Source organism: Vipera berus (assembly GCF_964194415.1).
Source record: "Vipera berus genome assembly, chromosome: 10".
Lineage (NCBI taxonomy): Eukaryota > Metazoa > Chordata > Lepidosauria > Squamata > Viperidae > Vipera > Vipera berus.
Genome location: NC_138213.1, coordinates 6,367,504 through 6,394,639, shown reverse-complemented (window position 1 = coordinate 6,394,639; position 27,136 = coordinate 6,367,504). Strand labels below are relative to the sequence as shown.

Below are 27,136 nucleotides of genomic sequence, written 5' to 3'. Positions count from 1 at the left end.
TGCTCCCCACACAATTGTGTTAATTGGATAGTTTGTTTCAAGAAGCCCAGAACACAGCTTGTGTGAAGATCTATGCCTACCGTGTGTGTTTATTTTCACGCAATACAATCTAGCAGCAGCAGCAGTTGTTGTTCTCGGTATGAAATTATTTCAATTTTGGTGGCTTCTTGTAAGCCAGCAAAGGCTTGATGGCACATTATGTAAGAAAGACTCCAGGCAAGGCCTGGGTTCCATCCTGCTGATAGTGCATCAAGGCAAGTATGAGCCAAGGACACACTCTACCCTCCCCAGCACACACACACACACACACACACACACACACACACAGTGCAGCCACAAAATATTGGTTGGCTCTCTTGACAAAGTCTGCTGGCAGCTCTCTTTGCTCCTTTTAGAGTAAACAAAGCTTTTAAGTGCCTTCTATTATTTTACACATGCCAAATGCTTGCGGTTTGGGTAATATCAAACCCTTCCAATTGTACAGACTGGTCTGAAAGATTAATTACACATCTCGACCAGGCCAGGAAGCCTGTCATCAAATTGTCCTGAATGCTGGCTCCATCTGCTGCCCTCCAGCAGTCTGGATGGGCAACTTCAAAACACGGGGGGGGGGGGAAGCTTTTTTTTTTGTCTCCACTTGGGTTTGGATTAGACCACTGTTCTAATAAAGTGTGTGTGTGTGGGGGGAAGGCATTAGATAGAGGGGGATGCAACAGTTCGTAGACTTGCTGTTCAACAATTTTCACGCTCTGCTTTGAGCAAAGTGTGGTTGCCTCACTTAGCAAGAGCCATTTTCTGCCCTGGTTTGGGTTATGCATACAAGAAAGGAGATGAGGGGATGTTGGAATGGCACCAAAATTATTTTGGAGTCAGGTGGGAGATAGGATAAACAGACAGATGATAGGTAGAAGATAGAGATATACAGTAGTTATAGAAGAGGGCGGGAGGGAGAGAGAGGGAGGGGAAGGAAGGATAGAAATAGAGAGAGAAGTAGAAGATAGAGGAAGAAGATAGATTGATAGATAAAATAAACTTTTTGTCTTTGGGTTTAAAAAACTTCGGCCTCCCAGATACCCACATCTCTGACCCCAGCCTCAGGAATTTTTGGAGATGGCTTAAGGCTGGGATCCGAAGTGGGAAGTACATGGGAGGCAAATTTATATCTTTCCCACCCATAACATTGCCACCTCCTACCTCTAAAATCAGGGGTCTCCAACAAAATTGGCAACTTTAAGACGGTGGACTCCAATGCTCAGAATTGCTGGCTGGGGAATTCTGGGAGTTGAAGTCCACAGTCTTAAAGTTGCCCAGGTTTGGAGACTTCTGCTCTAAACCCCACCACTGATTTTTGATGCCAAGATTCTCTTGGTAGAATGTGTGTTTGTTTGCAGGATTCCTTGAGGTTTCAGTGATGGATGTGGGAAGAAGCTGGTTCCTCCTTGTTCCTTTTTTTTTTAGCCCCGTATAATCAGTGCCGCGTAACAGAGTGAGCGTGTTACTCGTCCCAGCTTCTGCCAACCTAGCAGTTCGAAAGCACGTAAAAATGCAAGTAGAAAAATAGGGACCGCTCCGGTGGGAAGGTAACAGCGTTCCGTGCGCCTTTGGCATCTAGTCATGCCGGCCACATGACCACGGAGACGTCCTCGGACAAGCGCTGGCTCTTCGGCTTTGAAACGGAGATGAGCACCAGCCCCTAGAGTCGGAAACGACTAGCACGCACGTGCGGGGAAACCTTTACCTTTTTTTATAATCAGTTATGTTGCTGCCAAATCTGCAGTAAAGTTGAACTATATGAGGCCCTTTGTTTGCCGGTTGCTACTCCAGAGTTCACGCCAGCTTTTTACTTCTCTTCAACAGATACATTTTCAAGGTTTTACCTCCATCTGGTGGCAATACTTTTAATATATGCTTCCCCCCCCCATCTAAGCTGGGCTGCTGGAGTTTCCAAAAGAAAGTTTAGTTGTCCAGAGGCTCATACAACCTGCTGTGTTATCATCTGATCTACGGCTTTATTTAACCCAGGGGTTTCCAATCCAGGCCAATTTAAGGCCTGTGCACTTCAACTCCCAGAATTCCTCAGCCAATCATGCTGGCTGGGGAATTCTGGGAGTTGAAGTCCACAGGTCTTAAAGTTGCCAAGGTTGGACACCTCTGATTTAAAGTGAAATCCAAGATCTTCACACAGCCATTACTTATCTTAAATCTAATTATTATTGTTATTTCTCCTGGTTGTTGTTGGTTGTTGTTTTTTTACGACATGGTGTTTTGCTCCACGATTAAAATTTTTTCCAAAATTAAATCTGCAAACAAAACTTGACAATCTGGATGTGCATTCACATTACACAGAGGTCATTTGGTCATAACACTCTCCATCATATTCAAGAACAATATCTGCTGAAAATTGAATCTGGGATCTGGGAAACGTGCCAGGCCTGTTTCAACTGGATGGTTTGACAGTCCAGAGAGCAAAGAGCGAGCAGCAATCAAAGCATGTCAGTTGTAGGGTCACCATCTTAACCTTCAGATCAATACAAGACCCCAAGGACCTTTTCATAATTGTGATCTCCAGCAATTTGACTTGTGAGCCCATTAACTCAGAGGACTGGGAAAAAAGCCAGTTTAGATAAGTAATTTAATCAAATAATTGGCTAAGATGCCTCATCCTCTACCTTGGATAAGATTTATCAGAGAATGCAGGTCTTCCTTCTTGGAAAAAGGAACAGGCCAAATTTCCAGCAGAGGGGAGTGAATTAGCCAATTAGCAATATGCCAAGTCTTTGTGTCCTTAAAGGGAGAGGTTTCCAACAGAACTTTACTCATATAATGACTGGACCAAGTTTAATTGGCAAATGGTCATCCTGAATCTTTTCATTTCTCCTGGTTTGTAGACAAATATTGAATAAGCTTCCTGGTTTCATAAGAGCGCTTTGTGTTGATTGGGACTATAAACACCCCTACCTCCCCCCCGTTTTAGGGCGTGTACGTGTGCAGATCAAACAGAAAACTTTTGTACTGAACTCCACAGCTTAAATCTAATCAAAGATTGCTAGATCTGGCCATCTCTGTTCTGAAAAAACCCCAATGTTATCTTGTTCCCACCTAGGAAATACGTGTTGCACATTTGTTGATCTTTCGTAGGACATTTTGAAAACATACTGGGCAGTTGTTGAAAGGATTAACCTCGTAGCACGTCTTCTAGCATGATGGCGACCAAAATTATCTTGCAGGAGGGTCCAATCTTGGCAACGTTTAAGACTTGTGGAGTTCAACTCTGAGAATTCCCCAGCCAGCACACTAGATTACATTGCAAAACCCATGGCTTCTTATGCAAAAGCATGAACTCAGGATGACTTCATACAAAGTACCACTTCGTAAATTTAAAACATCAATGGACCCTAGTAGTTTTCATAAACAACAAAGTCAGCCCAACCCTGCTGTGAATAGACTGTGCTGGCAATTCACCCCTTAATGACTTTTATTTCATGGACCATTAAAGATTGGCTCCTATATTCCCACCGTTAGCTGTTAATTAACCAAGCCAATAGCTGTTGCATAGCCCAAAAATCTCATATAGACATTTTCTTTAGCGTGCAATCTACTCGTGATGTGAGCTTTGCAAAAATATTTTGTTTAGTGAAGGATGAGTAAACAAAACAGCAGGTAGATACATCTGCAGTATAAATAGAACACTGGACATCTCTTATCATTTTTTAAGCAGATAGGAATTCCTGGGGAACTGGAAGACATGTTAAGAGTCTTGCACTAAATGTGCAGTTTCTCCTACAGTATGCGCTTGGACTAGCAGAAATAGGCAAGAAAAGGAAAAAAAAAGTTCAGTCCTTATTTGTTTTTAGTTCTCCAGATTTTCAGACATCAACGTTCCCAGGTTTAACCACAGGCATCCAGTATGAATTTGAAATTTTTGCATATAAACTACCATCTCTGATATGCTATGGAGATGTAGGTTCCCATCATACAAAAGATGACTACATTTACAAGGAGACCCTTGCAAAAGTCATAGGTCTCCTTCAAGAAGAGCCCATTGTAAAATTTTGCATTATGTGCAACTCTGCACCTTATACTTTTTTCTCTCTCTTTCTTATTTAAGTCCGCTGATAAAAAATAGGTTTGATTTCAGAACTCTAGATACCATATAATGTTAAGTGGCACATTACAATCAAGTGAGATCCAGGCAAGGCCGATCTTACAGGGCTTCCAAAAGGGACAAATTGTCTGCAAATGCTGTTTGTTTGAGGCGTGTCACAGAACACCAAGTTTATATTACCCTATAAAAAAACCTGGGAATGAAATGCCTGCTTTTTTGTTTCTAAAACCAAGGAAGAGCACAGGGCATAATCAGAGTTAGCATACAGAATCAGATTGAAGGTTTCCCTGTGGTAAATCTGCCATTTGAAGCTAGCAATTTGCTAACATGCTCTATAAAGTTCTGTCAAATGGCAATCTGTCTTCCAAAAAGATTACAGGAGACGAGATGCACCAGTTCTTCAGAGGTTTCACTACACGGGTTTAGGCCAACTCGCCACGGCCAACTTGCCACAAGACAATTTGCCTTGGTTAACTCACCACAGGACAGCTTGCCGCAGGATACATAATATCGAAGAAATGAAGGAACAGAATCATTAAATAAAGGATGCAAAAGGGAGGACAAAATGAAATGTGAATGACCAAAATTAAAATATTTTTTTATGATTTTAAATAATAAAATTGTTGAATTATCCCACGGCAAGTTGTCCCATTCCATCACCACCCCTACCCACTTCAGTTCTGAGTGCAACTCAAGTTGCTTGCACTCCTTTAGGTTCCTTAAATGTCCACACTTTAATAAGGAGTAGACTCAGCAACGAGAATCCAGTGTAAGAAATTAAATCCATTTATCGTGTCATTTAGTCCAGAAGTGTGCACTTACTTTCAGCAGAATTTAGAACTGCTTTCAGATCACTTCTCAAAACAAACTTGCAAATGATTTAAAGCCAACTCGTGAATAAATACTTTTCTTTCAAAAGTACGCAATACAAATTTGTAAAAAAAGATAAAGGAACAAAACGTTAAGTGAACAAAGAGGACGTCTCAAATCCTCTCAATATTCACATTTTTTTTTATACAAAAGGATTAAGTTTTGACTATTCACAGATGGCCTGACTTCAACTCAGAGGCATCTCTTTACATTAACAATCCAAACTGCAAAACTGAAAAGTTTTGGGTGTTTTTTTTTTAGTTCATCAGCTTAAATCAAGTACCAATGCAGACAACGCGTTCATGTCTCTCATGTGAGGATGCTGCACCAGGATCTCCTCAATCTTCTCCCTCTGCTCTGAAGTTGGGAATATTTTTTTCAAGGCTTCTTTTAAATGGGTGGTTTCGCTGGCAGATCTTGGAGGTGGCGGGTGGGACATTGTAGGAAACGGAGGCAAGTTAGGGGTGAGACCAGAAACAGGGTTTGGAGGCAACTGTCCGTTCCCTTCTGGCTGCATCAGGAAAGACGATATCCCTAAAGGAAGATGGCTTCCGCTTGCAAGGCTGTGCTGGGTTGGCATAGCTCTGGAGAAGAATGGAACAGCATTCAGTATGAGAGCCTTTGAATGGTGAACAAACAAGCAACCTTGCCCAAGTAAGATGGCCTACCGTCGGTTATCACAAAGATAGCCAATATTTGATAATCTTGCTCGTTTGGTGTCTTTGAGTCGGGGTCGACACCTGGCAACTGCCTGGCCAGGTCCCTGCTGTTTTCTTGGCAAGAAACCTTGGCCCAAGGTCAGTCCGCTAGCCTCACAGTCTCCAGGTTTCTGGACTGAGAACTTTAGCACTGCATCTGGTTGACTCTGAAGTACTGTTCTTATTGTAGCCTTAATGAACCTTTAGATCTAATTTGTACTTTTATCAGAATAACAAAATAATAGTTGGAAGGGGCCTTGGAGTTCCTTCTAGTCCAGGGGTAGGCAACCTTGGCTCTTTTATGACTCGTGGACTTCAACTCCCAGAATTCCTGAGCCAGCATGGCTGGCTCAGGAATTCTGCGAGTTGAAGTCCACGAGTCATAAAAGAGCCAAGGTTGCCTACCCCTGTTCTAGTCCAATCAAGCAGGAGACCCTATGTCATTTGAGATAAGCAGCCAAGAAAACTTTTTAAAAGTTTTATTATATCCTTGTGACTTGGTACAACTTATTTTATGGCTTCCATGTTAAACTTTGACATAACTGCATCACAGATCCGTCTGTTGCACGCTCTACACCAGGAGTAATGTCATATTTACTTTAGGAATCTACCACATTTCTAAATGCAAGAGACTGCTACTAAGATTATACTTGGCTTATCTTAACGGTGTATGTTGTGTGTGTGTGTGTGTGGTGCAAATATACCCACCCCTTGTACATTCGGTTATGGCAACAAAAGATAAAGCAAATCTGACAGCAGAGCCACTCCTACTTGTGCTAAGCCTGTCACATCTTTTCTACATCTCGTGATCTTCTCAGTTCTCTGCAGAACTCTTTTTTTTAAAAAAAAATCCGTTTCCTCTTTTGACGAGAGAAAAAAAAAAAAGCTTGGGAAGCCCCTAAGACCTTCTACCTGAAACTAGCTTCCTCCTGAAGAAAACGGTCTAATCCGGGTCCATTTCGTCCCAGGGGGTCATCAGGCACCATGAAAATGTCGCCAGCAAAAGTGTACTGCAGAAGCCTAGTGCAGCAGAAGAGAGGGAGGAAAAAGTGTTGACCGAAAAGATTTTAAAGTCCCCCCTTTTCCAGTCGTGTCCAACTTTAGGGGATGGTGCTCATCTCTTGTTTCTTAGCCGAGGAGCCAGTGTTGACCAAAAAATACTTCCGTGGTTATGTGGCTGGCATGACTATATGCCGAGGCACACAGAACACTGTTACCTTCCCACCGAAGTGGTACCTATTTATCTGCTTGCATTTGGATGCTTTTGAATTGCTAAGTGGCCGGGAGCTGAGGCAAGTAACGGGGGCTCACTCTGTCATGCAGCACTCGGGTCTTGAACCCAGGCTGCCAGCTGACAAGCTCAGCATCTTTGACTGCTGAGCCATATTACATATGGTGGCTAAGAAAGCAGCTCCCGAAATATTATAGAGATATGTCACTGTTTACACACACACACACACACACACACACACACACACACACACAAACACACAGACACACCCACCCACCAGCAAGGCGATCACAAAGGCAAGTACCTCCTCTGAATAATCTCCCTCCAGGTTGGGGATTCGTCTACAAATTCTCTGAAGTTATCATTGGTAACAACAACACCTCCAGTTTTTTCAGCAAGGTGCAGCAAAAATCTACAACACATTTGGGAAAAATCAGTGCCCAGGTGCTGAATAATTTTTTCTTTAAAAAAAAATTTGAAACATTTAAAGGAGTAGAATAAAGAGCTACATAAAAAAGTAGAAAGGGACATAGTAGTCAAGAATGAACATTTAGAATTTACAGTATAATCATAATTTCTTTTACATTGTTTATATAACAAAGAGTTTAAAATTGTCATAAAATTTAATCCATTTATTAAATTTGTAGAAGTCTCTTCCATTATTTTTCTCTATTGTTTTACCTTTTCTTTTTCATTTATGTGATTACATACTTCTATCTTTGGAACAATGACAGCTAGTGTTGATACCAATATTAATAATGGAGATTTATAGAGATTCCCAGCTATTTGATAACATAATAATAATAATAATAATAATAATAATAATAATAATAATAATAATAATAATAATAATAATAATAATAATGCACTCAATAAAATCTGATGAAGGCCTGACTAACATGCAGCTTCATATCCTATCATCAAACTAGTGATTTATCACCATTTCCAGGATAATTCAAAAGTTTTTTTTTTTAAAAAAAACCACAAGGGAATGATGGAGGTTTACTTTGAGATCACTTTGGGAACTAATATAGCTGGAAAGAGATCTGTGAAAACTTTAGTGGAAAAAAAATCCAAAACAGTAAATTCATTCATTCTATATTCATCTGACAAAGCAACACATGTTAAAAATACGTAACTTTTTTAGTGACCCCCTTCCTAGAGGACAAGTCAGCTGGGTAAGCTTCTCTTTCAAACCACCAAGTCACAGAACTGGAAGTCTGGACGAAACTCTTTTTACCTGTCATCGTGAGAGGCAATTCTAGCCCCACATACAATTCTTGCTGGGGTAAGTGCCAAAATGCCAACATCTTGTAGCTGGGTTAAGAAATGCTGCTCTATGGGGAAAAAAAAGAGACAGAAAAGAAGAGAATAAAATGGATATATATATAAATAAATTTATTTATTTATTTATTTATTTTGGTAGGAAGGTACCAAATAATGCCCAATGACTTACTTTTAAGTTCATCTAACCATCTTATTAGCTAAGCTTTGAGACTTATTGGAAAAATGAAGTTGAGGTTCGAATAAGCAGAAGGTATGACATTGGAGATTTCTATCTTAAATCCACAGGTCCAGGATATAGTTCTTTTTATTCCTTACCTGTGATATTAGAATCTCTCCGTGTTCGCCACTGTGGTACAAAAACTGTAATCTTTCGGTGGCCGCGTTTCCAAAAGTAATCGACGGCAATTGCGATTCCTCGACAGGAAAAGAATTTTTGCAGACCGTGGCTATCGGAAAAGAGAGAGAGAAGAGTATTATTTCTCAATCTTCATAATCTTCTGTTTGTCATAATCGGCTATCAAATTCTTCCACGAGGGGTAAATGTTATAAGAGACATGCTAAACCAAAATCAAACCAAAGCCTATCCATTCCCACATTCAGCCCAGTCAGAATTGAGTCACTAAGGCAGGGGTCTTCAAAGTTGGCCCTTTTATGACTTGTGGACTTCAATTCCCAGAATTTCTCAGCCAGTCTGGCTGAGGAATTCTTGGAATTGAAGCCCACAAGTCATAAAAGGGCCATGTTTGAAGACCCCTGCCCTAAGGAATAGTTTTCTCCCCCCTTTTAATGACACTGCAATCCCTTGCTTTGGGATGGGATCGGGACAACTGATTAGAGCTGAGCATTTGCTGTCCGGATGCCCTTCCTGATGCCTTTGTGGGGTTCACAGCAGACAATTCCTCATTACGCCCAGAGAGAGAAATATCTGCCATTACCTAGGATCAAACTCACAGCCTTCTGATTGTAAGGTGACAGCTCCACCTCTAGGCCACCTCGCTGCTCTGACTAAGGAATAAATACAATTTTAAAAAGGCAGAAGAGATGATTCCTCTTTGATCAGAGATTGTACTTGGAAAACCAATGTTAGTGAAGGAATAGCAGCTATATCCCTGACAGCAGCAGCCGTATAGAAGCTGTGTTTATGCCAAAATTATTCCGCTTATTCAAATACTGTAATTAAACGTATCTGTGCCAGAGTGTCTCACACAAGTATGTCAGGCATGGCGTTAGCGTGTTGCTGTCAGAATGTACCGCTCAGCGTTGCTTGTAACAGTGAGGGGGTAGCAGGTAAATTTAATAAATAAGCAAAATGTACCTCCGCACTCCCTTGTCCCCATCGAATGCTCAGGTTTGAGGGAAAATCTGCAGTTAACAATATAATTTGAACCTTGAAAGTTATCGCTATATATATTTCCTTACTGTAAGTTTCTCTCCTTGCGACAACAGAGGGAGTGCAGGCTTAGAAACTGGAAAGACCAAGATAAATCAGAACCGTGACTATATGCTTTAGATTTCCTTCCTTGTACAGAAGACTTCCTTCAAAAAAAATTGTTAGTCATTATCTAGCCAGGCATTCTCCCCACCTTTTATTCCACTATTCTCCAGAATAAAAAAAAACAAATGAACAGGCAGAAGCTTGCCTGAGGCCAAGCTAAGAAACAACCAAGATGCGAGGGATCTAAAATGGGTTCTAGGTTCAAATTTGAGATGGATTTCAAGCCAGTGTGGTGTAGGGATTATGGTGAGAATCAGGATAGCACGGGAAAGATGGGTGGCATAAAATTTAATAAAATAATATTATTTTTTTAACGTATCAAACAATATGAACCAAACTGACCTTCCTTGCTACTGTTGCAAAAGACCAAAAAAACCCTTTAAAGAGTGTACTTCCTCTAACAAGAACACAATTAAATGTGATGCATAGTATGACACAGCTTCGATATTTGTACGGTTTCTCTCCCCAGTCTCAATCTGGGGGAATCCACCTCGAATTTAACATGAATCATAACTGCTACTATAAGTATTTTACGAGCTTTGTGTCAAGTAAGGAGACCAGTCATGGCAGGTTTTTAATATACTTTGAAAAAGAGAAAAGGGAGTGGAAGGATAACCTGAGAGGCCACGGATCGGATCGTCTTACCTATCTCTGGGTCTTACAGTTTTCAAGTTTTATTTTTAGAACTGCAATTTCATGTAAAGCTCTGGCAGTAATCCCTTTACATAAAGGGGGTTAAAAAAAAACACAGCCTCAAATCCTCAAACCACGTTTCCTTCTGCAAATACAGCTAAAACAAACAAGGTTACCTAACAGTGCAAACAAGCTCCTGTGTAACTTCTGTTTATTTCAACTGTCAGTGGATGATGTGTTCTTAAGGCGATGTGGATGCTAACAGACCCACAAACCTAATGGGAAATTCCAACTATGGCACATGAGTGCATAAAAGGTCCTTTCCATTATATTTTTAATTCCTGTACGGTTTTCCTTTCCTTTCCCTGCCCTTCTTCGCTCTGCACGCTTCTAGAAATCTAAGGATCATCCATACTCACGAAATTGCAACGTTGCTGCCATCTATGACGACGTATTTTAAGTGGGCTCTCCCTGGCTCGTTTTTCAGTTCCAGCTTGTACGGCGTTTTCAAAGCCTCTAGAAACCTCTGAACCCCGGTGACTGAAGGATCTGGAGGATGACCGTACAGCCCCCCCGTCTTCCATTCTGGATAAGAACTTCTTGGTTGCAGAGGAGGGGAGAGATCTGCAAAGGGCTTTGGATTGGGGGATGGGAAATGCTGGGCTCCGAGCTGCACAGGATTACAAGTTTTCGCTGGGTCCTGTGTCGCAGGAGATTGGCTGGAACACGCTTGAAGAACCAAGGTTTCTTTCTGAACTGGTGGCTGTGTGCTCTCCCAGCCACCCCTGGCTACCAAGATCGGGTCTTTGGGTCTCTTATTCTTGGTTGCCACGTGTGCGTTACTAGAGGCGTTCACGAAGCCATCGCTTTCCACCTCACTCGCCTTGCTACTACCCTGTTCTGAGCATCCCAATCGCATTTTGCCGAGCTCTTTATTCGACGATTTTGTGTTACCCAAAAGAGCAGTTCGATTTTCAGCGTCTGGTCCACGGATTTTGTCTCCCGTTTTGCAGGGCGCTTGAGAAAAAGGGGTGACATTTGCATTCTGGGGCGACTCTGATTGACGGCCTAGGTCTGGGTGGACCCTGTTGCCAGGACCGTCTTTATTTTTCTCTGCCTGTGCTTCAGTATTCTGGGATGTAGCTCTAGACTTGCCTTCCGCTTCCACCCCCGTCTTGCTCTTTTTCTCAATTTCTTCTAGGAGGAGCAAGGGCTCGGCCAGCTGTCCGTGTTCGGCAATCACCGTTTCTACAACTTCCTCAGAGTAGCCCATGCTTTTGAAAAAATTTACCAGTATCTTGTATTCCATCTCCTCGCTTATTTCATCACCGTTTTTAGTATCAAGTAACTCGTTTGTATCTGAGACCAAATCTATCACCACTATGTCGTCCTGTGTTTTGCAAGACATCGGCTTACATTCCTGGTTGCTTTCAAAAGAAAATTGTTTCTTTGGAAGCCTCTCTTCGCCATCCGAGGACCTTCTTTTACACGACTGCCTTTCTTTCGAGGCAGATGTCTCCAGAGAAGTTAGACCGTTTATAGGTAAAAAAGGTCCTTCTGGCTTATCGGGGAACACTGTATCCATCTGCTTGGCTAATTCAGAGACCGGTGTGCCTGCATTGTCCCTTGCTTCCTCCTGAGCTGTTCTGCCCTCGCTGCTCATCACAGATAGTTTCTGAATCTGGGTTGGGTGCCATAACGTCCCATCTGAGGTGCCAGGATCTGCAGTTCGGCCTTCTGCTTTGCTGTCTTCGTGCTGTGTGAGACTCAGCAGTTCTTTCTTCAGCGAGCTTGGGAGGATCAAGAGGTCCATCATGTATTTATCTGCGTGCGCTTCAACCAGGTGCTTGAACTGTTTCTTCACGTCCGACTCCCTGGCCGTCGGCTCATTGAGGTTGCTTTCGAAGAGGTTCACAAACTGCTGGATGTGGCTCCTGGCCATGACCACAGGCTCGGTACGGCCTTTAATACTGAGTGTCCCGATCTCTGCTATAGTAACGTCAGCAGACGTGCCCTGAATAAGGCAATTCAGGAAGAGGTTTTGTGCTCCTACAAAAATACAGTGCATGGCTTTGGGATAATATTCCCTCTCTTCCAATTCGGGCTCGCAGATTCCTTTAATATATTCCTACAAAAAGGAAAAAAAAGGGGGGGAGGGGGAAGAGAAAGCATAAATTTAGGCAATTTGATGACAGTTCAGCTCCTGATATATGTGCCTTATTAAAGCTACAACTCTAAGCTCTGTCAACAAGAGTACTTATTGTTGTTTTTATTGCTCTTTCTCCTGGAGGAGCTGAGAGCAGATTGCAAGCAAATAGTACAGGTGAAAACAACCTTAATAAGACTATCATCCTTCATTTTTACAAAATGGACGGGGAAGAGAAGAATCCTTAAATTAGGATGTTGCCAAGCGTGAACCTCTATGAGAAATCTAAGGAGAAATACTTCTGCACAGTCAATCAGATCTCGTATGAGAAGAGTTTTATTGCACCTTGAAGTATAATTTGCCCCCTTTTCTTGTGTGTGTTGCTCTGTGCTAACCTTGTGCTGGATTCTAACAACATAAAAGAGCTTTCCGGATCTAATTACCTAACGTTTATACTCAAGTGCTGAGAAAAATAGGAAGGAATGTAGTATCACGGTAATTGAATTGTGCCCCAGAGAGATCTTTTTATAGTAGTTGCAAATACATGAAGCCAAACAACGCAAGGCGCTTTAAATGAAGAGTGTGCATCTCATTCAGGAGAATGCCAGAGAAAATAATTAGTCTCCTCATTTTCTGGAAGGGCTATCTAGTGGAGGCCTATGCACATTGTGATAACATACACGGATTATCTGTAGCTTCCCTGCTGTCAATTGACTCTTTTGTCAAGGATGTGTTTGCTAAACCAAGGATGTCTGTAAGGGAATTTTGCAAAGAAAAGTAGATGACCGCAATCTTCAGAGACCTGTATTAGTTTAAAAATCCATGTTAATCACATTTATTATATAGTTTATGGAACCTCTCTTTAACAATTCTGCATTCATGGGACAGAATAATTCAAGATTTCAGTCACCAATGAGCTTGGCTCACCGGCTTATTAGTTTCATTCCAAAACAAACTTTCTATTTTTAGATCCCCTGGAATGATGAAGTTCATGAGAAATGAATGACTTAACCAAGGCATTTCCATTCAGGAATACAGCAATCACTTGGATGCAATTTCCCAACAGAATTATCTACAACACCCTTCCCTACTGTAACTTGCATTATTCTCACCCAGCATGGTTTCTGCTAGCTAGGGATTATAGTTTTCGTCCCAACATATGGGAAAGATTACCTCAAACATGAAAACTCCTATTGTGTAGCCGACAATTCTTCTTCCAAGTGTTAAAATAGATTGATATTTACAGTAGCACATTAGTTCCTGCTGGTTTCACATTTTCCTAGCTAGGAATGGAAGGAATCTGGCTTTACCTGGAATCATCATGAGAAGGTGATGACTCATAGTAGAAAGCCTGTACAGGGACCAGGTAGCAAGCATATGTCAATAAATTCTTTATTGTTCGGAAGCATAAAGGAATGTAAATTTTCTAGTATAGAACACTTCCTTTAAATATTGAGGTCTTGACATTTATCTTAATTTATTTACAATGCATCTAATCCACCCTAATCCTCTACGCAGTGTACAACAAAATAAAATATAAAGATTCACATTAAAAAAAGTCAAACAATAAATATAGAGGATGAAAGGCACCATGCAGAACCACAAGGGACCCAAAGGCTTGTTGGAACAATATTGTACAACCCTGGCTTGTTTACAGAATATTAACAAGGTATTTCCAATAGGAAATTCCACAAAGTGGGACTGCCACAGAGAAAGCCTGCTAGCCCATACCCACTGACCACAAGAAATGGGGTAAAACAGGGAATTTTAAAAAAATGTCCTTGGATGATCAGATCAGACAGGCATATGCAAGGCGTTACTGGATTTCTTAAGATTAAATGAAATTTAAAAGAGCCCATGACTTGTTGGCTTAAAAATTAATACAATGATACAGAACAGGATAATAAGAGTTGGAAGGGACTTGAAGGTCTTCTAGTCCAACCCCCTGCTCAATCTCTTCTTGAAACCTCCAGTGATGGAGTACCCAGAACCACAGGAGGCAAGCTGCTCCACTGCTTAATTGTTCTCACTGTCAGGAAATTTCTTCTTAGTTCTAGATTGGTTTTCTCCTTGATTAGTTTCTTCTCCTGCCTTCAGGTGCTTTGGAGAATAGCTTGACTCCCTCTTCTATGGGGCAGCCTCTCAAACACTGTAACACTGCTATCATGTCACCCCTAGTCCTTCTTTTCATTAAACTACACATCATGGGAAAATCTCTTCACAGTCCAACATACCCACCGCTGCAACTCTAAATAAGGCGCCTCTTTGGGTCTTGCTTCCCTTCTGCTTAGGATGCATTGCCCAATGCAAATACCAATAATTCTCTATGCATATCTTATTTTTTACTTTTGTAAGTAATTCATTTCCTATGAAACAGCAAAGAATGACTTGAGTTTTCACATGAGAAAAAAATCTGGTTCTGCTATTAGTAGTTTCTGCTTATGACCCACTCACCCTATCCCATTTTAATACAGCTGATTGTATTCCAGATTTTAGTAGTAAAGAATATGGAGGTAAAGGAAAACGTCTTCAGTGTACCAACAGCAGAAGCAGTTGTAGTGGCCTTAAATTATGAAAAAGATTCTAGTGGCTACGGTTCTCACATCTCTATCATGGCTAGTTTTCAAAGACATTATCTTTTATATTTGTAATTGAAGCAATAAGTATTGCAACATTCCGGTTTTACCCTGGAAATATAAAAGAGTTCCCAGTTAAAATTGTGTAAGCTCAACTGCTTATGCAATTGGGCAACCAATTAATATCAAAAGTCTGAGGTTTCTAATTTGCACGCTTATTCCTATTTTCAAAGGGCTATTCAGCAGGAAAGGTGAATATGGGGGAACATCCAGTTTGACCAAGAAAAGTCTCATGTTTCTTATTGTCATCTATAAACCATTCATGAAACTATACTTCAAGATAACATATCCAGAAATTTTAACTAATTTGAAATATGGCATGACCTGGCTACATGATTACAACACAGTGAAGTTAAAACGCTGTGTACAGATTCCTAGTTTATTTTTAGTTCCAAGTCAATACCGACTTTCAGGGGAGAAGCCACAAATGGCCAGGAGACCTAAAGGAGAATCTGGAATAATTCTGCCTTCAAATGTTAGATTAATGACAACTAGGAGAAAGCCCTTTTCTTTAAAATTCTGTTTATAAAATGCAATACTGTACTACTTTGATCTGAACAAATCCCTTGCTCGAACTGCTGTTGATTCATGAGTCGGGAAAAGCAAAATAGGAGCTGTCCAACAAATCACCTCTTTATATAATATATTTCTGAATTCCTGGAAGGTTAAAAAATGGGGCAGAAATCTAGTTATGAAAGCCCTCTCCCCTACTGCCAGCCTGAGAGGCATTTCTCCAAATCGCATGAACCCGCAGGTGCTTTATAATCATTATAAATTCAAACTCTCGGGCGATAATAATAGCAACGGGACCAAAATGTGTGACAGAGCAGAGTCTGAGCCGTCTGGGTGCAAGTTCCAGTTTCTGGATGAATGAAGCTTCTGCAGCACTTTGTACTTCATAGGCAAATTAGGCATTCACTAATTGTCAAATCATGATTATAAAGCACACGCTAAGAGTTCTTCCTTTCCCCTGGCTAAGGTTTTCAAAGTACATAAACAACTTCTGTACGTTCTGTACATAACTGGTAGGATTCTGATCCTACCCTTGGAAATCAATCATATGGCCATTACAATTTACCACTTAGCCTTAGAAAGAGGCACAACAAAGCAATATTTCCATGTCTGTAACTTTCTTCCCTTTTCATCTCTCATACTTAGTAGAGATGCATACTTTCCTACAAGGCACTTCATGTCTTTCTTTGTTCACCGGTTACCAGCTCAAGTCCTTTTTGCTAGGAATTTTTTTTTTAAAGTAACCTCCTGCTCACTCCACAATCTACACTCAAACAGTTGTATTAATACAGGCATTTCAAAAATGAAAACCCCTAACACAAGCCCTAAATAAAAAACCTGACATGCTCTTTATTATATTAATATGAAATACCCATTAGAGAAGGGCTGCCTTCTTTCCACTGAAACAGACGTTTATTTCAAACCACGGTGGAATCTTAAATTACAAATAATATTATTTAAGACTTAACCAGAGCATGAGGAAGAAGAAGTGGTCATGCATGAGAGACAGTCTTGAATACATCAAACAGCTAACAAAGATCAAGGGAAAACTACTGCACGGAAAGTTTAGTAAAATATCCTTAATGCTAATCTGGGGTAAATAAGAAAGTTTCCCCAGTCTCATTTACGGCGGGCAAGTTAAAGTGAGCGTTTTCATTGAACAAAGAGAAGTCTCTTCGAATGATTTGAAAAACATCCCAGGTTTCTTTTCATCTGGACAAAGCTGGCATTGAGGAGATAAGCTGCCAACTGGCTCACCTCTTATCTCTCGATTGTTTATGCCTCCGCTCTCTTCCATCTGTTTCCCAGCCGGCCCACAAACTCGCAATCTCTACTTCATGCAAAAGGTGCAAAATACACAGCCGGCTAATATCCAAGTTCTACAGACACTGTACAGTGCAGGAAGAAAAAAAATGAAATTGTCCAAAGTTCAATGCCTGGCATCCTAAATATCGAGGATCCATAACATTTAAGTCTTTGATTCAGAACTTAGGGAACTACTACCGGTTTGCGCAGACACTACTAAGCTAAATGGACTTATTCTTCCTGCCTGCTCAGAACTACTTTTGCAATGGCAAAAAGCAGACAAGACCCAGGATGTTCTTGATTAGCCCTATAATAAATCATGGCAATAAGTCTTTTTCTGAAACAGGCCTACTTCTCAATTTGCTAGCAACATCACAACAAGGTGTGTTCTACTTCTTTGTTCAGGCTCTTTCTGTTATAATAAACAAGAGAGATTTTTCCTGGAAGGCAGGAAGAATGAATACAGCTTGTCAAAGACCGCTGTTCTTCCAGCCAACAATGAAAGCCAAATGATGTTGACCCCACATCTTGGAATCTAGAGGAGCTGAACTGATTGTTTCATCTCAGTAAAAGGACCTCCACCTCACAATCACTTGGTTATTGACCCACCAGAAGCCTAGAGTCTTTCAGATGAGAGATTATAATTTCCTCCCTTTGAATTCATGTTGATGCAGACATCTGTCACGGACACACCTGCAGAGAGGCATACGTGTGAAATGTGATGATGTACACAAATATGAGATCTTATCACTTCCTGCCCGTAATCTGGGAGGTAAATTACAGCCCTCAAGACTAGCAGTCGTTTCGGTCAGGCCCCTGTCCTTTCTACCCCTTCATGCACATCACTTGGATCTACTCTTTGCTCAAGAAGTGAAACTTGATGAAGAATTGTGTTTTGGCTGATATTGCCCAACTGTGGGTGTCCCCCACCCCTTCCTCATTAGACAGGGTGCTCTTTTTTTATACCTGTTTGTGTATGTGTATTATTATATTTTAAGATTTTGGGCTATCTAATCCCAATGGATTCTGGATGATGCACAAAACCAGGGGGGGGGAATTAAATCAGTTAAACAGCCCAGACTAAAAGGTTCTAATGAACAATAAAATCAACAACACAGAGGACTCAGGCAAATAATGTCAACCTCAGGGACCAAAGACAGGTTTCCAAAGCTTTCTAGAACCATACACATACGGGGAGGGGGGAAGAAATGACCTTCCAAGTGGTGGCAGGGTGGAAAAGGCTCTCCTTCAGAGACCTGTCAAACACAGCAGGTGGGGCCCTCCTGGGATGGGGAGAGGGAACTGGGAAAAGGCAACCCCTCAAATCATCGCTCCCGTCATCCCAAAGGTGTTTTACAAAAGCAATGAGCCTTGGTGGAGCAGTGGGCTAATGCCTCCTTAAGTAACACCAGCTGCCTGCAATTAGTGCAGGTTCGAGTCCCACCAGACTCAAGGTTGACTCAGCCTTCCATCCTTCCGAGGTAGGCAAAATGAGGACCCAGATTGTTGGGGGCAATAAGCTGACTTTGTAATAATGCCGCTGGGGGGGGGGCGAAAGCCCTAATAAGCAGGCATATACATAGAATGAAGGCTATTGCTAAGCACATTGATTTGTGCTTTAAATTGTAAGCTGCCCTGAGTCTTCGGAGAAGGGCAGGATATAAATGGGATTAAAAAAAAATAAAAGGCCGCTGGACTTCCTTGTTGTTGTTGTTTTCCTTGAAAACGTTTCAGAGTGCAAATAATCCCCCTGTTTCCCATCATTCAGTCAGACCTGAAGAAGCTTCTTGCCTGAGAAGCGAGACTCTTTTCATCTGGACAAAGCTGGCACTGAGGAGATATGCTGCCAACAGGCTCACCCGTTATCTCTACATTGTTTATGCCTCCCTCTCTCTTCCTTCTGCCTCCCGGGTGTAAAATACACAGTCAGAAGGAACCGCTTGCCTTCAGGCATCATGGGCACTCCATCCCCGGAGGTTTTTAGCAAGAGGCTAGACAGTCCTTTATCTGAAATGGTATAGGTTCTCCTGCTTGAGCAGTGGGCTGGACTAGAAGACCTCTGAGGTCCCTTCCAGCTCTATTCTAACTAATATCCAAGTTCTACCGTCACTGTACAGTACAGGAGAAAAAAAAAGAAAAATGTCCAGTTCAATGCCTGGCACCTTAAATATCAAGGATCCACAACAGAACCGAGAGAACCCACAGGCGGTCCTCGACTTACGGCCACAACTGAGCTCAGCTTTTCTGTCACTAAGCAAGACAGTTGCTCAGTGAGCCTTGCCCCAGTTTACGACCTTTCCTGCCACATTTGTTAAGTGAAGCACGGCAGTTGTTCGGTTAGGAACACGGCTCTTAAGTGAAACTGGCTTTCCCCCCCCCCCGTTGACTTTGCCCGTCAGGAGATCACGTGACCCCCGGACCGACGCCGCGACGGCTGTAAACACGAACCAGCCGCCAGGCACCCAACTTTCGCCCACGCCACCGTGGGGATGCTGCGGCGGTCGTTAAGTGCGGACAACGGTCTCAAGTTACCGTTGTAACGTCGAGCGGTCGCTAAACCAGTGTTTCCCAACCTTGGCCACTTGAAGATGTGTGGACTTCAACTCCCAGAATTCCCCACTCAGCAATGCTGAGTGGGGAATTCTGGGAGTTGAAGTCCACACATCTTCAAGTGGCCAAGGTTGGGAAACACTGCGCTAAGCAAGCCGTTGCAAGTCGAGGACCGCCTGCCTGCACTACGTGGGACCACCCCGAGTGGAGGAGCGAGACTCCCCACAGGCATCGCCCTCCTTCCCAGGGGCTCATCCCCAGGGACCCCCCCACCCCACCCCTCCCGCCGGCCTACCTTGGCGCTGCGCACTTCCTCCCGTCCGCCCAGCAGGCTGAGCCAGATCCTGCGCCCGCCGGTGCCCGAAGGAGCCCAGCCGCCGCTTTTCGCCGCCTCCAAGAAGGCCAAGCGCACCCCGAAGAGCCGCTCGATGCAGCCGCGGCTCCGCTCCAGGAAGACGCTCTTCTCCGCCGGCGCCGTGAACTCGTCCAGCACCGTCTGGGACCGGCTGTGGGCGCCGCCGCCGCTGAGGCCAGCCTGCTCCTCCGACGGGGCGGCTGAGGCGCGGAAGGCGGCCATTAGCGAGGCGCCCGGCGGCCCGCGCGACTCAAGCGGCGGCGGCAGGAAGGCAAGCAGGAGGAGGAGGAGGAGGAAGAAGAAGAGGAGGAGGAAAACCGGCCGGGGAGGCCGCCGCGGCCGCTTCCCATCGCTTCGGGCCTGACAAGCGCCGCCACTGCCCGGGAAACTCCCCTGCGCCGTCGCGGTCGTCGTCGCCCTCACCCCGGAAGCGCCTGGGCCTCATTGCTATGCAACCGTGACGTCACCATGAAGCGCCGAGGCGACATACAAGGAGGGGCGGGGCCGGCGGCCTCGGTCGCCGCCGCCGCCGCCGCCGCAAACCACGCCCCTGCCTCTGTGCGTCGCCTCTGCCCTCACGCGCTGCCGGCCGCGGCATGTTGGGTGAGGGCAAGGCGGTGGGCGGGTCTCCTGGAAGCCCGCGGGTTAAGTCTTTGGTCCGGGCTTCGGCGGGGGAAAAGGGTGGGCTTTTCGCGGCTCTCTTGGTTTATGGGGGCTGCTTTTCCGTTGCTGTGGCTTTGCGGCTATGTGGGGGGAGTTATATTCTTCGGGAGGGGGTGGGGAGGGCTGATGAATGGCGTGTGTGTGTGTGTGTGTAGAGCAGGGGTGGGCAACCTCGGCTCTTTTATGACTCATGGACTTCAACTCCCAGAATTCCTGAGTCAGCTATGCTGGCTAAGGAATTCTGGGAGTTGAAGTCCGTGAGTCATAAAAGAGCCGAGGTTGCCTACCCCTAGTGTAGAGGAAATGGAGGCTTGTATGAAGCTATGGGGTGGGGGGCTGATGAATGGCGTTTGTGTGTGTGTGTGTGTGTGTGTGTGTGTGTAGAGGAAATGGAGGCTTGTATGAAGCTAGGGTGGGCTGATGAATGGTGTGTGTGTGTGTGTGTGTGTGTGTAGAGGACATGGAGTCTTGTATGAAGCTATGGGGTGGGGGGCTGATGAAGTGTGTGTGTGTGTGTGTGTGTGTAGAGGAAATGGAGGCTTGTATGAAGCTATGGGGTGGGGGGCTGATGAATGGCGTTTGTGTGTGTGTGTGTGTGTGTGTGTGTGTGTGTAGAGGAAATGGAGGCTTGTATGAAGCTAGGGTGGGCTGATGAATGGTGTGTGTGTGTGTGTGTGTGTGTAGAGGACATGGAGTCTTGTATGAAGCTATGGGGTGGGGGGCTGATGAAGTGTGTGTGTGTGTGTGTAGAGGAAATGGAGCCTTGTATGAAGCTATAGGGTGGGGGGCTGATGAATGGCGTGTGTGTGTGTGTGTGTGTGTGTGTGTGTGTGTGTGTGTGTAGAGGAAATGGAGGCTTGTATGAAGCTAGGGTGGGCTGATGAATGGTGTGTGTGTGTGTGTAGAGGAAATGGAGGCTTGTATGAAGCTATGGGGTGGGGGGCTGATGAATGGCGTGTGTGTGTTTGTGTGTGTGTAGAGGAAATGGAGGCTTGTATGAAGCTAGGGTGGGCTGATGAATGGTGTGTGTGTGTGTGTAGAGGAAATGGAGGCTTGTATGAAGCTATGGGGTGGGGGGCTGATGAATGGCGTGTGTGTGTGTGTGTGTGTGTAGAGGAAATGGAGGCTTGTATGAAGCTAGGGTGGGCTGATGAATGGTGTGTGTGTGTGTAGAGGAAATGGAGGCTTGTATGAAGCTATGGGGTGGGGGGCTGATGAATGGCGTGTGTGTGTGTGTGTGTGTGTGTGTGTGTAGAGGAAATGGAGGCTTGTATGAAGCTATGGCAATCCAAACAGCAGCGCTGCGTCTCTCTCTCTCTCTCCAGGCGGTCCTCGACTTAGTTCATTTAGTGACCACTCAAAGTTACAGGGGCTGAAAAACAAAAAGAGGCTTTTTAAGACCGTTTTTCACACCATGGTTCCAGAGCTGTGCGCAACGAAATCTCATTTTAACGTATGCTGATTCGTGTGCTTTTAAAAGTGACAAGGAAGTTATTATTCTGTCCTGTTCTAACTGTTGTAGCACACCCATGCTGGGACGATCACAAATTGAAACCCTTGGCACATTTTATGACCATTGACGTGTCCCAGGGTCATGTGATCCCCTTTTGCGACCTTCTGGCAAGCAAAGTCGATGGGGAAGCAAAGATTCACTTAAAAGCCGGGTTATTGATTTGACAAATTCAGTGATTCACTTAACAGCTGTGGCAAGAAAGGTCATAAAAATGGGGCAAAACTCATTTAACAAATGTCTCACTTAGCGACATAAATGTTGGACTCAATTGTCGTAAGCTGAGGACTACCTGTATATGCAAAGGCGTTTAATGCTGGTTTAATCAGAATGCAGAATAACAAAGAGTTGGAAGGGACCTTAGAGGTCTTCTAGTCCAACCCCAGCCCAAGCAAATGAAGTCACAGGTGGTGGTGTGGCTTACCCCATGAAACCTAACCCCATAACCCTAATCCTTAAACACCCACACTCACCCCTGTCACCCTTAATCTTAAGGGTCATAATCCTTAAACTTCTTCATGGTTTCCCAAACCACTTTCAAGGGTGAGAATGTGCAGTTATTTTGTTTCATTTAGTTTATTTAAACCCACCACAAAGATCAATAGGTTATAGCAATGAGAAGCCATGCAAACATTGAAATAAATTGTGTTCTCTGAACACAAGCAGAAAGGTAACATACAGTACGACATATGACCGACAATCTTTGCTGGCCTGGCGAGTTTCTAGTTGTTTTGGAACTGTTGGTGAGACCGTTAAAAGTCGTTGGCGCTGTTTGAATTTGTTCTACCAGCAGCAAGATCTGACTGCTGGCCTAGTGATGGATTCTATTGCAAATCAGGACTGTTTCCAGAGGAGGAGAGGACCTGGAGCTTATGGAGCGAAGGAACTGGATGAGGCTGCCAGCAGGCCCAGAGGAAGAGAGAGAGGCTTTTGGAGGAGTTGGTGGCGGTGGCAACGTGCTCCAGGGGCGAAAAGAAGCAAGGCCTCTTTAAGGAAAAGAAGAGTCAGGATTAGAAAAAGGAAAGAAGGCGAGGTTGTCAGAATACAAGCGAATTTGAGGGCTAATCCACATGGAGCCCCATTTCCATCTGTCCTGATTGCCATCGTTCACTCCCTAGAGACTAAAATGAACAATGTGAAATTTGAGTGGGCCACGAACAAGGAGTATATATCGGAGGTGGTGACCCTTTGAGAGCTGTATGCAACGAAATTTCATTTTGATGTATGCCGATTGGTGTACATTCAAAGTGACAATAAAGTTATCATCATCAAAATGGGCTCCACCACCCTCCAGAATTTGCAGAAAAGGAGGTTTTGGTGCTAAACCAACTAGATTGCAACTAGGAAAGGCTGAAGTCCAACACAAAATGCTACAAAATGCCAGAACAGTGACAGCCGGACCAAAGGTTCGTAAGATTGATTATTCATTAAAGGTAGTCCTTATTTAGCAACTGTTCATAGCTACGACAATGATGGAACAGTAATTTTGTGACCATTTGTCACATTTGCAACCTTCAGGTCTGCCAAGCAAAGGAAAGCTGCAGAGAGATCATAATGATGATATCCTAATTGTGATATCGCTTAGTGACTGCTTTGCTTAACAATAGGGTTTGCCAGTCCCAGTTACAATCCCTAAAGCAGACATGTCAAACACAAGACCCGGGGGGCTGGATCCGGCCCGCGAAGTGGTTTCATGTGGCCCGCGAAGCCATCCTGGAAACAGTGAGGGAACGGCCCCCACTGCCTTGGCCCTGGCCCAGAGACCCTCCTTCTGCCAGAGACCCTCGGATCTGTCCCACTCCTGCCCAGGCCCCCATAGGCACCCTTGATGTGAACGATGTAGAGCTGGCCACGCCCACCCAGTAGGCCATACGCACTTTAGCCATGCCCACCCAGTAGGCCACGCCCACCCTGGCCACACCCACCCAGCCCTTTGAGGGCAACCGCAATGCTGATGCAGCCCTCAATGAAATTGAGTTTGACACCCCTGCCCTAAAGGATGGCTTCCTAAATTTGCTATTCTTCTTGGTGACATTTGAGGGTTATTATTTATTTACTTAGTAATTTCTACCCACAGACATTAATGTCCACAGTAATGTTTTTTAAGCATAAAAGATAGTAGAAAAACAATAACAAAAGCAAGGCTTAGCATCACTCCTCAAAAGTACTATGGAAAATTTGGTGCATTAAGCTGTTTGTGGAAGGAGCTTCAAGATGGAGGCTGGTCTAAAGGGCTAATTCTTTCATCCAGAAACAGCATCTTCTGAACTTGGCCATCTCATCTTTGTGGGGAATTTCAGGTGGCTTCTCCCAGAAAAATTGTGTAGCTCTTTCTATTCCCCACTCAGTTTGTGCAGATGCTGAATTCCTTGCCTCTTTAACAGCTCCAGTAGATTAAAAAGCAAAAGTCTTTTGAGTCAACTACATTGATATCTCCTTACCGTGTTCTTGTCAACAGAATAAAACCAATGTACAGATGCAAAGATAACACAGGCCTTGGCTACCTGCTTCTCTTAATTCATTTTCTCTGTGCTTTCACTGACACTGCTGACTTCCTTGACAGGCTAATCTTGAGTTTATTGCTGCCATCAACTGTTCATATTGAGCCAGTGCAGTTTCCAGCCATAAAAATGAATGCAAATCGGACGCTCTGCTTCTAGCGTTGCGAAAAGCGGAAGCCGCGAATTCAAAATCTCAATTGCGCCACTCCTGCATGGGTCAAACAGAATTGTGAAAGCTCAAAGAAATCATGTAGGTCAGTGATGGCGAACCTTTTAGAGGCCGAGTGCCCAAAGCGCAACCCAAAACCCACTTATTGCTGACACAGCAATTTAATCTGAATACTGAGGTTTTAGTTTAGGGAAAAAAAACAACTCATACATTAACATCTTTTGTCTTAAAAGAAAAACACAATAATAAAGCTTTCAATGATACAACTTTTTACTGAAAGGTAAAAGTTTGCATTTGGCATACTTTTGAACAATTAATGTGATTTTTGCTATTGTATGCATGCTGATAATTTGTCTAACCTTGGCTTATACTTTGTAAGCTTGAGAGCAACACATGCAGCACTCAGGTCATCTGTTAGTCTGCTTCTTGTGTCAGATTTGATATAACTCAAAGCTGAAAACAGCACGCTCACTCCGGAGGCTTGTTTTGGCTAGGAAGGGGCTGGAGAAATGGCTTTTTCCTGCAAAAACCTAGCCAAAGAGCGAGGTGCACATGCCCACAGAGAGGGCCATAGGTTCGCCACCACTGATATAGATTAAGAGAAGGTATTTTATACCTTGTAGGACAAGGTGTGATTAGTCCTTAGAGCTTAACACAAAGAGAGAAAACTAATTTTAAACACAAACCTCAGTGTAAGGATCATGAGTTAATAGCCCCCGCTGGGAGATGTGTGTTCAGAAATGATGCCGATCAGCCCCAAAGAAATGGATGAAGAAGCAATGAGGAAGGTGAGAATGGTACAGTTAGGATCGGAGAGGACCTGGGCAAGAAGCGCAGGGGACTACGGGTAATCCTCCCCTTAACGACCACAATTCAGCACAACATTTCCATTGCTAAGCAAGACAGCTGTTAAGTGCCCCAGTTTTATGACTTTTCTTGCTGCATTTGTTGAATGAATCATGGCAGCTGTTAAGAACAGGATGGTTAAAGGAATCAGGCTTCCCCATTGACTTTGTCAGAAGGTCACAAAAGGGGATCACATGACCCCGGGACACTGCAACCATCATAAATATGAGTCAGTTGCCAAACGTCTGAATTTTGGTCACGTGACCAGGCGGACGCTGCAACGGTCGTAAGTGTGGAAAACGGTCGTTAAGTCACTTTTTCCAGTGCTGTTGTAATGCTGAATGGTCACTAAATGAGCTGTCATAAATCCAGGACAAGCTGTATTGCTGATTGTAAACAGCAATCTCTAAGATTGACTGCAGTCTGAAAATCCAAGTAAGCGTCAAAAGTACATGTGGACACAGGATGGGTGCATGGCTTGTGCTAAGCCATTCCATGAAGTTTTTCCCCCCATTGGCTTTGTGTATCGTGCTGTATAGAATCATAGAGTTGGAAGGGACTTTGAGATCTTCTAGTCTAACCCCCCCCTTGCCCAAGGCAGGAGTCCTCATACCATCTCTTCTTCTCCAACCTTTTCTTGAAAACCTCCACCGAGGGCACATCCAGGGGTATAAATATTGATTTCTGGAAAACGGGTTTTTCAAGGACAGGCCCCTATTAGTGATGCTGCTGTTAAAGTTCTAAATATGTCATCGGCTCAGTTGTGACATAACAAGAGAACGGCGGTCCACCATCTGTATTTCAAAAACTCGGATGAACAAACAAAAATAACCCGAACAGCTTCATCAGGGATTGCAGTTTGCCACCAGATATGCTTCCATTTGCCGGCCTTGCGATTTCAACTGGGGAAAATAGGATTTCCGTAGTGAGAAGAAGGAAGGCGAGTGGATGAAACGCCCAGACTCTCTTAAGCATTACAAAGCCTGGGTGGCAGCCGTGTTTACTTAAGCACATCGGAGAAAGCTTTCTGCCGGATTGGATTGCCAGGATATGCTCAATCTCTCCAGTTCTGCCAGTTTGGAAGGGACTCCGAGAATTGCTGTCAAAACAAAGTTTCCTGATTTTGCTTTGGGACATTCTAACCCAGTTGCTAGGAGCTTGGGGGGGGGAGAATTATGAATATTTAAAACGAGACATTTCCCCGGTTAGAGTCTTGGCTGCCTCAGAGGCTGGGTGTTAGCAATTTTAATTAATGGACAGCACATCTGGTTTTAGAGAATAGTGCTTGGAGCACTTCTTGGAGATCCTTAATTAGGTATTAAAACCTGCAGGTGTTCTGGCATCCGCTGACTTGGCTGTGCAGAGTTCACACAGGGAGATTTGTGTGGGGATGTGTAGAAAGCCTCTGCATTTCGGTGTATGGTGTGTTATGCTAAGGTTCTGCATCCGTTTAGGTTTGAATTTTCAGGCACAACCGGCTGGCAGAGGAAAAAGTCGAGGCAAACCAGGAAACAGTTTTCATCGGGAACCTCTGAGAAAGGGTGAAATGTTATCCACAAGCTGATGGGAATGGCATCCTCAGGAAACAGATGCTTTTGTGCAATTGTGGTGCACTTCCCAGCA

General features: G+C 43.8%; 1 protein-coding gene and 1 long non-coding RNA gene across 3 annotated transcripts in view; both read right to left on the bottom strand.

Moving 5' to 3' along the window:
- LOC308672752 overlaps nucleotides 1-27,136 on the bottom strand; it is a 367,848-nt gene that overhangs the window by 29,670 nt on the left and 311,042 nt on the right. The gene's annotated exons all lie outside the window — the stretch shown is intronic.
- N4BP1 (NEDD4 binding protein 1) lies at nucleotides 4,869-20,268 on the bottom strand. Of its 2 annotated transcripts, XM_081335758.1 has the most exons (7): nucleotides 19,765-20,268; nucleotides 10,739-12,447; nucleotides 8,507-8,637; nucleotides 8,145-8,241; nucleotides 7,209-7,316; nucleotides 6,586-6,693; nucleotides 4,869-5,559 (listed from the first exon to the last, which is right to left on the bottom strand). In XM_081335758.1, exons 1-7 carry the CDS (start codon nucleotides 20,044-20,046, stop codon nucleotides 5,241-5,243), a joined length of 2,754 nt encoding a protein of 917 aa, XP_081191884.1. In that variant the 5' UTR covers nucleotides 20,047-20,268; the 3' UTR covers nucleotides 4,869-5,240. The 2 variants fall into 2 exon arrangements, 1 of the variants encoding a protein (XP_081191884.1); XR_014027470.1 differs by lacking the exon at nucleotides 4,869-5,559 and having other exon boundaries at nucleotides 6,663-6,693; nucleotides 8,044-8,241.